At 42.7% G+C, this 16,994-nt stretch overlaps 1 protein-coding gene across 3 annotated transcripts in view; it reads left to right on the plus strand.

Moving 5' to 3' along the window:
* Positions 1-16,994, plus strand: part of Rfc1 (replication factor C subunit 1) — a 74,915-nt gene that overhangs the window by 29,306 nt on the left and 28,615 nt on the right. For 2 of the 3 annotated variants that reach the window (XM_036200892.1, XM_036200894.1), the window contains exons 4-10: positions 2,616-2,738; positions 7,453-7,688; positions 8,630-8,707; positions 10,388-10,465; positions 11,556-11,643; positions 13,439-13,719; positions 16,477-16,584. In XM_036200892.1, coding sequence (XP_036056785.1) covers positions 2,616-2,738; positions 7,453-7,688; positions 8,630-8,707; positions 10,388-10,465; positions 11,556-11,643; positions 13,439-13,719; positions 16,477-16,584 — 992 coding nt within the window. The remainder of the gene's footprint in view (positions 1-2,615; positions 2,739-7,452; positions 7,689-8,629; positions 8,708-10,387; positions 10,466-11,555; positions 11,644-13,438; positions 13,720-16,476; positions 16,585-16,994) is intronic. The other variant, XM_036200893.1, reaches the window with a different exon arrangement.

Consider the following 16,994-nt stretch of genomic DNA (forward strand, 5'->3'; position numbering starts at 1 on the left):
TATTTACTTATTAATTTAGCTCAGCGATCGGATTCAGGGCCTCACTCATGCTAGGCAATTGCTCTGCCACTGATCTGTAGTTTTAGCCCATATTTTAAAAATATTCCCATTAATTTTTTCAAACTCAGGTTCTTAGAAGTTTGAAGAAAGAAAAGAAAAGAAAAAAAAAAAAAGAAAAGTACCTTATAGTGCTGCTGTTAAAGCAAATATTGGGTCCATTTAATGAATTAATTCATGTGTCCGTGGGCATGCGTACCAAGGCGTTCCAGTGGAGGGCAGAGGACAGTTTGTAGGAGCCGGTTCTCTCTTCACTGCGTAGTTCCTGGGGATTGAATTTAGGTCATCAGGCTTGGTGGTAGGTGTCTTTTATTTGCTGAACCATTTTACTCACCCCAAAGCAAATATCTAAAATTGATTGTGTGTGTGTGTGTGTGTGTGTTAGGAAGATTTGATAATTTCATTTCTGTTGAAAAAGTAATAAACACAGTTTGAAGATTTTCTTTGAATATAGTTTTGAGATGAGGAACAGGACTTTTTGTGCATATGTCTCACTCTCATTTATTTTGTGATGCCAGAGATTGAACTGAGGCCCTCTGCCTGGTAGTCAGGCACTCTACCACTGAGCCCTACACACACACACACACACACACACACACACACACACACCCCTCGTTTGTTGCCTAGGCTCCTAATTAGCTGTACTGCAGGCCTGTGTCAGTCCCCTGCACGACACACACCACACCTGACTTAATTTTTTTTTTAAATTTAATTTTATCTCGTGTTTTTTTTTCCCCCCACCTATTTGAGTCAAGGTTCTATGTAGCCCAGGTTGGCCTTGGATTCCCCATGTAGCTAATGATGACCTTAGATTCCTGATCTTACTTCACTTCCTAAATTCTGGATTTATAGGTATATGCCATTATGCCTAGTGGATATAAAATAATGTAGCCAAGGAAGCATTTGTGTCTTATGAATATTTTAGTATTTTTTATTAGATGTATAATTTCCGTTGGGCCCCACCTTTGTTGCCCAGGCTGGGCCTGAACCTCCAGGCTCAAGCCCTTGCCTGCCTCCTCTGCAGTAGCTGCTGCTGCAGGGTGTCACAGCATGTAGGTTGTCGTGACTTTCACAGTGATAGCACAGGTTCTGACTGATTGTTCCAAGTACCTGAATATTTACTAAGTGCATTTTACTGTATTTTATCATAAGGAAATTGACAATTGTGTACCTGTGTTCTCTGAGTTTCCTCTTGGAAATAATTATAGTAAACACTAATTTAAAGCAGTATGGGCTGGGTATGGTGACACACACCTTCAATCCCAACAGTCTGGAGGCAGATGCAGGTGGATCTCAGGCCAGCCAGGGCTAATGGTGAAACCCTGTCTCAGAATCACAAACTAATCCAGGCAGGGTGAGGCCGAGCTTTCTTTTAGATGTGTTGTCAGAGGGAGGGCAGAGAGTTGATGAATGGGCTGCTTTGTACCAGGCCCTGTGTTAGGGGCTGGTGCCTTGCTCTACACCGCATTGAGTAGTCTGGCCAAGCAGGCAGAGTAATGTCTCCCATAGATCCACAGTCGAATTCCTAGACTCTGTGGAAATAAAGCTGCAGATTGGTTCAGATGATCTTAAAATAAGATGGGTTCAATGTGCCTGAGGAGTAGGGAGGCAGAAGAGGTCTGGAGAGAGATTAGAGTGTGAGAATGCTCACTCCTTTAATCCCAGTACTTGGAGGCAGAGACAAGCCTGTGAGTTCAAGGCCACCTTGGTCCAGTTAGAGAGCTCTGGGACAACAAAGACTGTAAGAAGGCCAGAAACCAGAGAGATGGCAGCTCTCTGCTTGAGGGTATTTATTTGTGTATGGTGTAGGGATTGAACACAGTGCCTTGCGTGTGCACACGCTGCACAAACATTCTATCCCTGAGCTACATCCATAGCTCTTTCAAAAATTTAAAAAAAAATTAGTGACACAAGGTCTTACTAAGGTTGCCCATGTTGGCCTTTAACCTGTGTCCCAGACAAGCCTGAACTTTGAGTCTCTCTGGCCAGGGCTACCTTGCCCAGTTTCTCGGCTTTGAAGATGGGAGGTTAAGAGCTGTATATTGATGGCAGCCACTAGCAAATAGAAATGATAAGGAAATGATTCTTCCTGAGGGACTGGAAAGGACCATATCCCTGCTGATGTCCTGCATCAGACTTTGCCCAGAATTGTTAAAGATAATATATTTGTGTTCAATTTCTTTGTGTGTGTGTGTGTGTGTGTGTGTATGTGTGTATACATGTGCACGCGCCACTATGTGCGTGTGGAGGACAGGTACTTTGGGGCTGTTGGCTTTCTCCTTCTACTGTGTGGGTCCTGGGGATGGAACTTAGGTCATCAGGCTTGACAGCAAGCACCTTTACCACTGGACCATGTCCCCAGCCCACATGTGTGGGTTTTAGCCACTTGGTTTGTGGTGATTGTAAAAACAGCAATAGAAATCTAATGTATGAGTTCATTACTGGATAAAAGAGATGTAAACATTCATCAAGAGATGCTCCTTGGGGGATTGGTTCATAATGACCACTTAAAAAATACACTGATATTTCCTTTCATAGTTTTAATTCTTCTCTTGTAGATTCAGAATCAGAGGAGACAGTGCAGGTGAAAAATGCTAAAAAGAAATCAGAAAAATTGCCACTGTCTTCTAAACCTGGTAAAATTCCTCAGAAGGATCCTGTTACTTACATTTCTGAGACAGGTAAGATCCCGAATGTGTTCCTTTTGGCTGTTTTGAATTGTATCTGTCAGAGGAAAGGCATCATCATCTTTGGCTAGGTGAATGCTCCACCTCTGAGCTACATTCCTAGCCCCAGGGGAATAGTTTGTCTTTTTTTTTTTTCTTCTTCTTCTGGAGTTGAGGACTGACCCTAGAGCCTTTGCACTTGCTGGGAAAGTACTCTGCCACTGAGCTAAATCCCCAGTCCCCAGGGGAATTAAGAAAGAATTTGGTTTTATGGGGAATTAAGAAAGAATTTGGTTTTATGTGTATTTTGTCTGCATATATGTCTGTACCTGTGGAGGCCACACTAGTGTTGGATCCCCTGGGACTAGAGTTACAGACTGTGAGCCTCCATATGGGTGCAGGGAATCAAACCTAGAAGAGTAGCTAGCCCCTCCCTCTCTTTCTTTCTTCCTGTGTTTTTAAGACATTTCTCTATGTAGTCCTGGCTGTTCTAGAACTCAACCTATAGACCAGACTGCCCTCAAACTCAGATCTGCTTGCCTCTGCCTCCTGAGTGCTGGGATTAAAGGGGTGCACCACCACCTGGCAGTAACTAGTCCTCTTAACTGCTGAGCCATCTCCCTTGCACCTGAACTATTTTGAAACATGTTTAATAGACTGATGTGTTTCTTTTTGTTTGTTTGTTTATTTATTTATTTTTGTTTTTACATCCTGACCAACGTTTCCCTCCCTCCTCTCCTCCCAGGCCTCCCCCTTTATCTACCCCCCCCCTCTTACTCTTCCTCCTCTGTTATTGTTTGGAAGAAGGCGGGCCTCCCATGGATACCAGCCTGCCACCGTATATCAAGTTGCAGTGAGACTAGGCACCTCCTCTTCTACCGAGGCTGAACCCGAGGCAATCCAGTAGGAAGGAAAGGGTCCCAAAAGCAGGCAGCAGAGTCAGAGACAGCCCCACAGGAAGACAGAGTTACACATCTGTAACATATATGCAGAGTGCCTAGGTCAGTCCCATGCAGGCTCCCTGGTTGGTTTAGTTTCTGAGCCCCATGAGTCCAGCCAGGTTAATTAGTTCTGTGTTTTCTCATGGTGTCCTTAACCCCACTATCTCCTACAATTCTTCCTCTCCCTCCTCTTCAGGATTCCCTGAACTCCACCTAATGTTTGACTGTGGGTCTCTGCATTTGTTTAACTGACTCATTTTGATTCTGAAAGGATTTATGGGTAACAAATGATGAGACTCCTGGCTTCTTGATCAGTTTTGTTTTTCTGCTTATATGCAGAAACTGATTTACCACATGAATGAACGGAGATGGGATGCTTGCTGCCTCTTCCATTCATTTAATTAACGAGTATTTTGAAGGCCTAACAAGTGAACCTTTCTCTCCGCTTCCAAGACGGCAGTGAGAAGTTTTGCAAAGGAACTGCACACATGCACCAGCTTCCCTACTTAGAGTTTCACTTGTCACTAAGTCAGTTATTTTTAATCCTTGTAATGAAATCTACCTTTAATTGGATTTTGGTATGTTCCAGACCAAAGGCAAGACATTCATAGCATTAGGACAGTCGGATCCATTTGCAGAGGCCAAACGCTCAGCCGCAGGAGCTCTAGAATTAGCTTTGTTTTTCCCCCGTGGCTTGTAAATAGATTTTATGAGAGACCTTCACATTATCCCTTTCTCTTCCAGCGTTCTCCTTCTGAACAAATGAACGTGTCTAACTCAGAGTGGCAGAGCAATGTCCTCTCCTAGGCAGTTCCTCTGCCCTCTGTTGGAAAATGCTAGTTTACTCGGTCATTGTCAGCACATTTGAGATTATGTTGTCTGTAAATAAAAATAAATGGCCTTTTTACAAGGACACAAATATCCTGGAGGGAAATTTTAAGTGTTGAGTTGCCTATGATTTTCAAGTAGCTGTCAGAAATCTGACTTAGATCTGTTTATCAGTGTTTTATTGCAGATTTGGGGGAGGAGAGAACAGCTGGCCTTTGGCTTCAGACAAAGACAGAAACAAATCAGGTTTATTAGAAAACAAGAGGAACTGCACATTGTGTAGGATTGCAAAATACTTATTTTACCAGAGGATGGCTCAGCAAAACCCGTGAAGTGATTGTGCCTTTGTAGGAAGCTAGTTACTGTGTTGTATTTTTTGTTTTGTTTTTCTGAGCTGCTATTTCACTGTGTAGCCCAAGCTGGCCTAGAACTCCCTAGAATTACTCCTGCCTCAGTTTCCTAAGTGCTGGAGTTACAGGGCTGTTCCACCACACCTGGCTGCATGGCCTGTATTGGCTTCTTTCTACACAGTGCGATAGTGTAGCCTTTGAAATAACTAAAGGCTGAAGGGACTTTAAAGACAGCTAGTTGGTATAGAGACAGAGCTGTTCTTTCTTGAGGTTTTTGTTTGTTTGTTTTTAATCAAGGAAGATGACAAGATGTCTTCAGATGTGCCTGGGACAGAGTATTCTGGTAGATTTCCATCACTGTGGAAAAGTACTTGGTTCATAATCTCAGCAGTTTCAGTTATGTGGCTGCTTTGCTTATGGGCTTTTTAAAAGAATAATTCTTTCTTTCTTTCTTTCTTTCTTTCTTTCTTTCTTTCTTTCTTTCTTTTCTTCTTTTTTTTTTTCTTTTTTTGTTTTTTGAGACAGGGTTTCTCTTATGTAGCGTTGCACCTTTCCTGGAATTCACTTTGGATTCCAGGCTGGCCACAAACTCACAGAGATCCGCCTGGCTGTGCCTCCCAAGTGCTGGGATTAAAGGCATGTGCCACCACCGCCCTTATTTTGGTTTTTTCTGAGACAGAGTTACTCTTTGTATCTTTGGAGCCTGTCCTGGATCTCACTTTGTAGACCAGGCTGGACTCGAACTCACAAAGATTCTCCTGGCTCTGCCTCCCGAGTGCTGGATTAAAGGTGTGCACCACCACTGCCTGTCTATAATTTTTTCTTTTAGAAAATACTTATTTTTATTTTCTGTGTGTGAGTGTTTGCCTGTTTTTATGTATATGTACCACATGTATGTAATGCCTACGAAGGCCAGAAGAGGGCATAGGATCCCCTGGAGCTGGAGTTAGAGCTGGTTGTGAGCTACCATGTAGATGCTGGGAATGGAGCCCTGGGTTCTCTGCAAAAACCAGTACTCCTAAATACTGAGCCATCTTTGGTCCCGTCTAGGCTTTTGACAAGGCAGAAGATCATGGTGTAGAGCACGTGGTAGAACAAAGCTCCTCCCTTCAGGGTAGACAAAATGTAACCCACGTGTATGGGTGCGTGTGCCTCAGTGTATGATTGGAGGTTAGAACACAGCGTGTGGGAGTGAGTTCTCTCCTGCCAGGTGGGTCTCGGGGATGGAAGTCAGGTCATCAGGATTGGCACCAAAGCACTTGTGCCTACTGCTGCGTCTCCTGGCTGCTGGACACTCTTAGGATTTGAAGTGTAACAAAACAAGCAATGTGAAGTCCCAAATGACTGGTTAGAGAATTGTTAGACATCAGTCTTCAATATGTATGGAGCCAGAGCCTGAACTTCATGCCCCTCTGTGAACCTACCTTACTCAGCATCTTGTCTGGAGCTGTAATGGCTTCCTGGGCGAGCTCCTTACCTTTGCCTGGCCCTCTACAGTGTCTTCTCCAAGGATAGACTTAACTGGGCTGTGACATTACACTACTCAGGCTTCTATGCTATAACCTGAGTTTCTGTCACCTAGGAAGTCCTGTAGGATTTGATTTGTATCTCTTTGCCTGAACTCTTGTAGCTAGGTGCATTGACTTCAACCTGGGGACACCCCACTGTAAGGCTTGGTGCTTGAGATTTACATTACCTGACTGTTCTTGCCTGAGACATTTGTCTCAGGGCTCTGTTAACAACAACAACAACATCTGATGAGCAGATGTTGCTTATCAAAGAGACTTTCCTTAGTCAGGTATTTTGGGTCATACAAGTAACCTCAGTATTAGGGTTTGTTGAAGCAGGAGGTTTGAGTTGGAGTTCAGCCCTGGCCATGTAGGAAGGTCAAAGCCAACATGAGCTACATAGACTCTGTCTGAAAATCCAAAGGATTGTAGCTAAGGGGTAGAGTACTTGCCTGGCACACACGAGGCCTTGCGTTTGATCCCCCAAGAATAGGCTTTCCTTGATTGCTTTATCAGAAAGAACATCCCTCACTTTCTTGAACATTTTTTTTCCCTTTGTATTGTTGGGAAGTGAGCCTTGGCCCTCGTGTGTGCTAGGCAGGTACTCTCCGCTAATTTATACCCCTCTCTAATCATTCCCCTTCTTGGTGTGGGGGTCATGACTGGAGATTGGCCCCAAGGCCTCTTGTATTCTTAGTCACACCTTAGTCTCCTTTCTTGTTTTACTTTTTCTTTATGCAGCTTGGAAATAAAATGTGTATGTGTGTATGTATGTGTGTGTATTTGATTGTATACATACATACATACGTATGTAAAAAGCTAGTGTAGTATCTGTTTCTTCCTGTAGACCACAAATTTCATGAAGTCAGGGGGTGCGTCTTTTCACTGCTGAAGTAGTTTCTTCTCAGCCCTTAGTTGTATCCTCAGTGCCTGGTGTATAATGGGTATGTTGCAGATCTAGGCCTGGCCCTTGTGAATGTTCAATTTCGAAGATAGGAAGAAAAAAACAACCAAAGGTATTGCTTTTTTTAAAAAACTGCTAGAAACGATTACTTTATGTAATTAAGACCTATGCTTTATCAAAAAATATTTTCCATTTAAGATGAAGACGATGACTTTGTATGTAAAAAGGCAGCCTCCAAATCCAAAGAGAATGGAGTATCTACGAATGAAGGTTACCTTGGGGCATCGACCGGGAAAAAGAATGAAGGAGGCACTAAGACCAAGAACAAACCTTTGTCACCAATAAAGCTTACACCAACATCGGTGCTCGATTATTTTGGAACCGAAAGTGTCCAGAGATCTGGAAAGAAGATGGTGGCAAGCAGAAGAAAAGAGGTGAGCGCTCTGCATGCACGCCAGAGTGAGGATTGCAGGGCACGCTGGCGTGCGCCTGTGTCGGCAGCACTCGGGAGACTGGGGCACGACGATTATGTTTGAGGTCAGCCTGGTCTGCATAATGAGACTGCTGGAAACAATAGCAAAAAGAATGTTCGGGATTGGTACCCACTCAGGGATACTAATGAGGATAATGGGATATTATGAATGAGCAAGCATGCTTTAGTAATAATGAAATAATTTTCTGTGATTATAGACAAATATTGCCCTCATTTTGGAAGCTATGTAGATATGTATTTATTTTTACTTGAAAGCAGGAAACCATTTAACTATAAGAAAAAAATCACAGTTCTTAGAATTTAAGTGGACTTTTCAAAATGCAAACTTATTTTACTATTGCCTTTAGCAAACAGAAGTGCACAACTTTACTTGAAATGAGATAAACATCGTAGTAACAGAGTGTGGCTATGCTGATCTTCTCTAGTTTGGCTGATCCTGGAGTCATCCTTTTCTGGTTGTTTAGGCAGTGGGCATATAGATAAAGTACAGGGAAGGAAGGGCCTCATAGGCTGTGCTGTACTGTGTGCCGACTCACTGGTGCCTGCTCAGGCCTGAGCTGTCCTTCTTACGTCGATAGGCCAGTGTTTTAGACTACTGTGCAAGCCAGAGCATTAACCTTCAGTGTGTGTGCGCTTCTCTTGAACATACTGAAGGAGCAGAATGAGCCATCTGTCTGTAGGATGCTCATTCTTTATGAAACTGATGTCATCAGAACAACCATAATCTTGACTTTGTTGCTGCTGTGTATACTGACTGTTACTGACAGACCTCTCTCTCACTGATGTGTTTAATTAGGTGTTGCCAAAAAAAAAAAAAACAAAAAAAACCTTTAGTTTTAGCCTAATTTATGTTTATCTTGCTTGATTCCTTTTGGAATATAGTCTTCTCAAAACATGGATGATTCCAGGTTAAATGATGAGGCCATTGCCAAGCAGTTGCAGCTTGATGAAGATGCAGAGGTATTACCATTCCACTTAATTATCTTAAATAACTTGATGTTATAACTTGCTACTTCTTTACAAATAGTCAAGATGATCTAGCTTTTTTTCTCCTTTTGAATAGAGCATTGCTGTCTGTCTGTCTTTCTGTCTATCTGTCCATCCATTCATCTATCCATCCATCCAAGACAGGGCTAGACTCACTGTATAGGCTAGTCTGGCCTTGAACTCAAAATTCTACCTCAGTCTTTCTGGATTATAGTTGTGTACAACCATGCTTAGCTCAAAATTGTTATAGTCTAATTTTGAATTGAGCCTCATTAGAAGTTTGGTGTAAAATAAACTAAAATCTAGTATATGGGAATATAAATTCCTGTAAAACGTAACTGAGACTAACAGATAATTATGTAAAAATTTGAAGTTCTGTGACTAGGAGGCTCCTCAGTGTATGAAAGAATTTCCTTTGCCCTGTGTCTTTTTGCTTCCACTCCGAGCACACCTACTCTTTCTCGTTGCTGTGGTTACTGTATATGCTGATGACTTCAGTTTGATTCAGGATGCTGTCTGGAGCCGTGAGCCCCTATCTGACAAGGGTGTAGTCATCACTTACTGAGTTCCCCTCACTGCTGTAGTAGTAGATGGCTGCAGTTTACATAGAAAACAAAGGCTTAAGGAAAACAGAAAATGCCAGGTCGTCACGGTGTAGTGAGAAGAGTGCAGGTGTAGTTCTGGGGTGGATAGGGGAGGATTGTGTCAGAAAATGAAGCATAGTGAGTCACTGCTGGCTACTCAGATCCCCACTAAGCACGGGACAGCAAGTGTCGGCATCCTGAGGAGGACCTGTGCGAAGTTAGGTGATTTGGAGAAATGGCCATCAGCAAGTCCTGTGGGTCACACTGGGTCTTTGATACCCATGAAAGAACTTGCATTGGTCAGGACTTCAGATTTAGTTTCTGTGAGATGGGACTCCGTTGGCATTCTTAATAAAGTGACCCGACTTGGTGAGTCTTAAAAGCACACTGGCAGCCGGGTGGTGGTGGTAGCGCACACCTGTAATCCCAGCACTCGGGAGGCAGAGGCAGGTGGATCTTTGTGAGTTCGAGACCACCCTGGTCTGCAGAGCTAGTCCAGGACAGGCACCAAAGCTACACAGAGAAACCCTGTCTCGAAAAACCAAAACCAAAACCAAAACAAACAAACAATAAAAGCCCACTGGCTTCTGTAATGCAAACAGGGTAATTGAAGTCCTTCCCAGTAGTTGGGCACGAGCAGAAGCAGACCAGCTTGGGGACTTGTAAGGTATGGCGGTGGGAGATGTTCATTGTATCAGGAAGGAAGTGGAAGAGATGGTGAGAGACGACTCAAGGTCTTAGAGCTGCTGACAGGTTTGAAGAAAGGGGACCTGAGCAGCTGGATGATGATGGTGATGCTGTTAATGAGGACCAGAACACAGGGTGGAGGAGAGCCAGTTGGTACAGAGAAGCTAAGGGTTCTGTTAGGGGCTGGCGAGATGATTAGGGTGGTTGACAGGGAAGCCTGGCCACCTGAGTTTGATTTCTGGAGCCCACGTTCAGGTAGAAGAAGAGTTCCTGTCTGCTCTCCACATGAACACCCATGCATGCACACATAGGAAGCACACATTTAAAAGTGTTTAGATACAAAAATAACAAAAGCATCTCACTGTGTTGGTGCTTTTTACAGCTGGAGAGGCAGTTGCATGAAGATGAAGAATTTGCTCGAACATTAGCCATGTTGGATGAAGAACCCAAGACCAACAAGGTAACATGGCGTTACTCTGTGCGTGTGCGTGTGCGTGTGAGAGAGAGCGCACGAGAGAGAGCGAGCGAGCTAGCTCAACGTGTGATGTAGGCCAGAGGTAGATGTCCAGTCTTGTGGTTCTCTACCTTAGTTGAACTTGGAGCTTACCATTTCTTCTAGGTTGGTTGACCAGTGAGTGAGCCTTCAGAATCCCCCTGTCTCTGTCCTTCTGAGCATTGCAGCGTGTACCGCCATGCCTGGCTTTCCCGTGGGTGCTGGGGACCAGAACTTAGGTCCCCATGCAGGTGCACTAAGTGGGGTGACATCCCACTAGTTAAATTATTTTAATTTGTAATTTTTGTGTGTGTTCATTTACAAAGTTACTCTTTTTAAAAGATTTCAAGAAATAAATCAGAACTTGCCCCACAAAACCATAGGGATTTTTATGTCTTATTTGAGTATTTTATCTATTATTTCTGGGTAATGGGTATCAGTTGTACAGGATGGGGGTTTCATAACTACAGTACTCTTTTCAGAAAGCAGACTGTCAGGGTTGCACCTCCTCTTCTCTTGAGAGAGTGCTCTTTTGTGCTTTGTTTGGAGGCAGTCTTTGACAGGTGGCTCTGGGTGGCCCAGCTGGGCTTTAAACTCGGCAGGCTCCTGGCTCAGCCTTCAGCCTACCTCTGTCCTGATGCTCTTGGCTTCTCTTTCGTTTTCCTCCTGGGCTTTAATTGGTTTTCAGTTGTTTTGTGCTGGTTTGCTTCCGTTTCAGCTTTCAGCTGCATTACACTAGTAGTCTGGGAGTTGAGATAAACGGAACGCTAGCAAGGCTTCCACTTCCGGTTTAGGAGCCTGGGGTGGAATGAGATGCTTTACTGCCATATTGTTGTAACCCTTTATCCGTTTCCTTATCAGTAAAATGAAGTAATAAAATACTGCTTTTGCTGTGGTAGTTTTTGTGGATAAATGAATGGCAGTTTATTGTAGTACCTTGCTGGTTTGGTTTGGTAAGTGACCCTTAAACTGAAAAATTTAATCCATTTGAAGAGCAGATTCTGTGTAGTAGTTTTCCTGTTACTTAAAACTTCTGACACTTTTTACACTCGTTTAGGCCGGAAAGAACCCTGAAGAGGGAGAGTCATTTTCACCTGTGCAAGCCGATTTAAGCAAAGCAGAAAACCATAAAAGCCCTGATAAAGGTAATACGAGCAGAGAAGGGTGAGAGAGCATTCCCTGTCTTTATAGCAGAGGACACTTGGTAACTGTGCTTGAGCATTCTTTTCACTAATGTTTGGTGGGTGTTCCAGAGAACAGTGAGAGCAGGCTCTCCTTAGATAAAGGTGTTCCAGACTGTCCGCAGCTGAAGCAGGTCACAGTGCGAAGTGCAGGTATGTGTCAGCAGCATAGTGCACTGTGGAGAGTCTCTCTGCTGATGCCCAGTATCTCAGGAGAGCACTGAATCCATGAGTGTGGGACCCATAGAGATGGTGGGCTGATATATGGTCACAGTCCTATAAAATCAAACCTCAAAGTTAGCCACGTTTTCCTGCTGAATGCATGTTTCTTTTGCACCATTATAAAGTTGAACAGTCCTAAGTCAAGGATCATCTGCACTTTGAAAGCTGGCTACTACCTGGTAGAGGATGCCCTTCTGCACTTAGTGTTAGGAAAAGTCAAATATTAGGTACTTTTGGCTTGTTAATTTTGCTGTGTGAAGACAGAGGGGCAATGCCCTGAGCTTTCACATTAGAGGCCATCTGAAGCTCTTCTGATCGTCTTGGGTGGCCTGTTCGTGATGGTCTTGATATTGAACCTTCTGCTGATACAGTCACCCCTTGCCTTTTCTTACCCTTTTCTTTTTCTTGTACAACACTGGGGATAAAACTAAGGCCTTGCACATGCTGCTTAAGTTTCTGAGCTATATTCTCAGCCCCCCTTTTGCTTTTTATTTTGAGATAAGGTCCCACTGAGTAACCCAGGCTGGCCTTGGATCAGTCTATACCTCAACCTTAGAGCTGTAATCTTTCTGCCTCTGCTTTTTAAGTGTCTGGGATGCAGGCCTGTGGCCCAGACACCCTCCTCATTATCTGTGAAGGATCGGTGTCATGACCCCTGTGGGTCCTCATGTTTGTGGGGATTCAAGCTCTTCATGTAAAAGGTGTAGAGTTTACACATAATTTATAGACAGCTTGGCTTCCTGATTACCTTCATACAGTGTAATGCTATGGAAATATGGAAATAGTTATGCTGTATTGTTGCAGTGATCAGGATAAAATATACAAAGTATTTTCTATTCATAGTTGGTTGACTCAATGACGATGGTGCCTGTAGGTGTGGGGGGCTAGTAGAAAACCTAATTCTAGAAGTAAATCTGCTTAGGTAGTACCTTTTAGCCTTGGCAATTCAGGATTTGGGGCTTTCTTGCTATTTTACAGAATTCTGTGTAACGTATTCCAGTCAGCAAGTTTTGTCTCTGTAAATTTTATAGCATATCTGTAGAATGAAGTCTTTGTCTTTTCATACTGTTTGGGATTGGACTCAGGTTTGTGCATTGGTGGGCAGGCACTACACTACTGAGCTGTAGCAATATCTTCCTGTGTTGTTTATAATAGTATATCAGATGGATAGTTTGAATTTAAAACGGCAGCGCTCTCTCTCTCTCTCTCTCTCTCTCTCTCTCTCTCACTACGCAGCAAAATGACAGATCTCTTTTTTTTTTTTGAGCTGAGGGTCAAACCCAGGGCCTTGTGTTTGCTAGGCAAGTGCTCTACCACTGAGCTAAATTCCCAACCTGATAGATCTCTTAATTTGATCTGGTTACAAAGAAGTATTATGTGACTATTTAATTTTAGAAAATAAACGCGCTATCTGAACTAAAGTAGTAAACATGGTATACTAAGTATTACTAAAATCATACTGTTGAAAGGTGAAGAGTGAAACTCTGGATGCCAGTGTACTCCCCAAATAGCAATCATAATTTTCCCTTTCTAAAAGCAGAGCACTTCTTAAATGAAAGAAAGCTGGGCAGTCCTGCTAAGCACAGCAGGGGTGGGCGCTCCAGAGGGTCGACGCAGCTCTGCGGATCGCCAGCTCACCAGAGGGAAGCCTGTTCCTCTCCCAAGGTCAGCTCCAAGCTGGCACTTATGAAAGCAAAAGAAGAAAGTTCCTCCAGAGACACAGAGCTGACAGCCTCGAAAAGAAAAGAAAACGCCATTGAACTCAAAGGAGAGAAACAGACTCCTAAGAAAACCAAAAGTTCTCCAGCTAAAAAAGAGGTAGGAACTGTATGAAAAGTATGTGTTTTGGGAATATAGGTTGGTTTGAGTTTGATTGTTTTCAACTTCCTGTGTTTTTTTTTTTTTTTTTTAAGATTTATTTATTATGTATAGTGTTCTTCCTGCATGCCAGAAGAGGGCACCAGATCTCATTGTAGATGGCTGTGAGGCACCATGTGGGTGCTGGGAATTGAACTCCATCCTTTGGAAGAGCAGCCAGTGCTCTTAACCTCTGAGCCATCTCTCCAGCCCCTTCCTATGTTGTTTTAAAACATATATAATTTGGGGAAGAGGGGAGGGAGGGGAAATTGTTTGGGATGTAAAAACAAACACACAAATAATTTGAAGCTGGGGGTGTAGCTCAGTGGTAGAGTGCTTGCCTAATATATTGGAGCCCCTGTGTTTAACCCCAGAAGACGTTGTATCATTTAAATCTCTTAAAGAATAGTTGGGCTCAGAGGTTAAGAGTACTGACTCCTCTTCCAGAGGTCCTGAGTTCAATTCCCAGCAGCCACATGATGGCTCACAGCCATCTATAATGAACTGAGGCCCTCTGCCTGGTAGTCAAGCACTCTACCACTGAGCCCTACACACACACACACACACACACACACACACACACACACACACACACACTTGAAGTAAATGCAATAAAAAATTAAAAAATGTATTTAATGATTAATTTATAAAACCATTTATAGCAGTGTCTGGGATGTAACAAGTACTATACATATTTTAGCCTTTTTTTCCTTCCCTGTGTGGCAGCCCTGACTATTCTGGAACTCACTTTGTAGACCAAGCTGGCCTAGAACTCAGAGATCCACTGCACTGACCTCTACTGGGATTAAAGGCATGTGCAGCCACCAGCAGAAATGCTTTTCAAAAGGGTCATGTCCTGTGTCCCGCCCCACCCCAACCTGGTGATACAGGCCTTATAAGTCCTTGGGAGACTGAGTCAAGAGGATCTCAGAGCTAAGGTCTGTCTGCCTGAGCCACAAAGTGAGTTCCCCAAAGACACAAAAATAATTTTCTTTGTTTTCAGATATATTTTAAGTGTTTTTGTGTGCGCGCGCTGGTTATGGTAGTGCATGCCTTTAATCCCAGACTCGGGAATTCTGTGAGTTCCAGGCCAGGTTGGTCTACAAAGAGAGTTCTAGGACAGCCAGGACTGTTACACAGAGAAGCCCTATCTCAAAAAAACAAAAACAAACAAACAGAAGGGTCTTTTGGGACCTCCGTTTTGGATGCACTTTAGATTTATAAGAGTGTGTGTTATGGACAATTAACTGTTAAAGTTATTGTAAGTTATCTGTATTTAGCAGAGTGTTTTCATCTTGAGTGATCTGAGCTGAATTTGAAGACTATTAAGTTGTGTTTGGAAGTTTCAACTACAGTGAAGTAATTATTTGCTGTGAAAACGTTTCAATTCACTTGAATGAGAAACATGTTTAAAAAAAAAAAAGAAACCACTGTTTCTTCATGCCACATAGGCACTTAGCATTAAAGGCAGAATAGTGTCTGTTTCAACTCTCATTACCATTTTGTGTGTGTGTGTGTGTGTGTGTACACAGAACTGTGAAATGGTGATGATCTTAAAATACTTTTGTTTGCAGGAAATGGTCATAAATATGCTTAAAGTATCAATTAACTTTTTGCCCTCAGATTTTTCTTCACTAAACACTTATCTGGTGGGGAAGTTTTTCTTCAGGCACACTAAGTACATGAGGAAGTTTACAGAGGGTGACTATTTTGGGGGAAGGAGGAATAAAAGTTTAAAAGTGATATGGTTATTTTTATGCTGTTTTTCAAAGTTGGACTCAAAATAACTCAGAACCTGTACTTAGGAACATCTGAGTGTGGTAAATTCAGTTGATCTACTCAAATATTTCTGACTGAGTAAATGACTATGCTTCAGTTGTTTTATAGCCAGGTGTGGTGGTACCTGTAACCACAGTACTTGGGAAGCCGAGGAGGAAAGATTGATAGTTTAAGGCCAGCTTCTGCTACACAGTGAGACTGTCACAGAACAAACAAAAGGCGGGTGTGCAGACAATCCAAAATTATTTCAGATTTTTATAGGTGTTACAAATGAATAACATTCCCAATTGGTGTATGGGACTGTCTTCTGAAGGTTGTTTAAAAATATGGCTTCCCAGGCACATGGTCTAGGGAGCTATAATTTGATAAGGACATTTTAGTGGGTGAGAGCTTTTATTAAGTAGGGTTGGGGCCATGTGTGATGGTATATGCCACCAATATCAGTACTCAGGAGGCAGATGTAGGTAGATCTCTGAGTTCAAAGCCAGCCTAGTCTATATAGTAAGTTCCAGACCAGCCAGGGCTACACAATGCGTCCCTATCTCAACAACAACAACAACAAAAGGCTTGGATTCTAGTATCAGCTGCAGTAGTTGATTTAACTCAAAACCATCTTAACTATCTTATTGGTCATATCACTTTTATACAAATAAATATTTTATTTACTTCAGGAGATTTGGAGTTACTTTTAACTTAAAAGTGATATAAAATAGGAATTGGAAAAAATAATGACAAGTGTTGTAGTAGTTCTGAAAGTTATCTAGGGGCCCTTCCCTAATATACATGATCTAGACACACCCAGTATCTCTGAATCAGAAACACACACACACACACACACACACACACACACACACACACACACACACACGTATTATAATGTAATTCTTTCTAGGCACATTTCAATTTTACATGATTTTTTTTCTTTCCCTCTGCCCTAAGTCTGTAAGTCCAGAAGATTCTGAAAAGAAGCGCACTAACTATCAAGCTTATCGCAGCTACTTAAATCGAGAAGGCCCCAAAGCTCTGGGCTCCAAAGAAATACCCAAGGTAAGAGCCATGAGGGTTGTGTTACTCTGTAAGGATTCTGCCTCATGGTCCAGCAAAGAGCTAGTAAGCCAGTATTAACAGAAGAATCTCAGCTCCCTTTTTAAGAATTGGAAGTTTTTGCGACGCACTGATGGACGCTTAGACATTTTCCTTTAAATAATAAGTAGCTTAAGAAGGGATGGGCTTTTCCTTGCACCAGTGATAAGTGCAGTGTGTTCTGTCTTCATGGCACTCAGAGCTTAAGGAAAAGCATGTTAAATGCATTAGTATTTGATAGGAATTGTGTTATGTGCTGTGAGAGAAAGGAAAGTCCTAGGTGCTCCTAGAGAGTATAGGAGAAACGTGGTGAACCTGGGTGGATCATTTAGAGCAGTGGTTCTCAACCTTCCTAATGCTGCCACCCTTTAATA

The sequence above is a fragment of the Onychomys torridus genome, chromosome 10 (genome assembly GCF_903995425.1).
Source record: "Onychomys torridus chromosome 10, mOncTor1.1, whole genome shotgun sequence".
Lineage (NCBI taxonomy): Eukaryota > Metazoa > Chordata > Mammalia > Rodentia > Cricetidae > Onychomys > Onychomys torridus.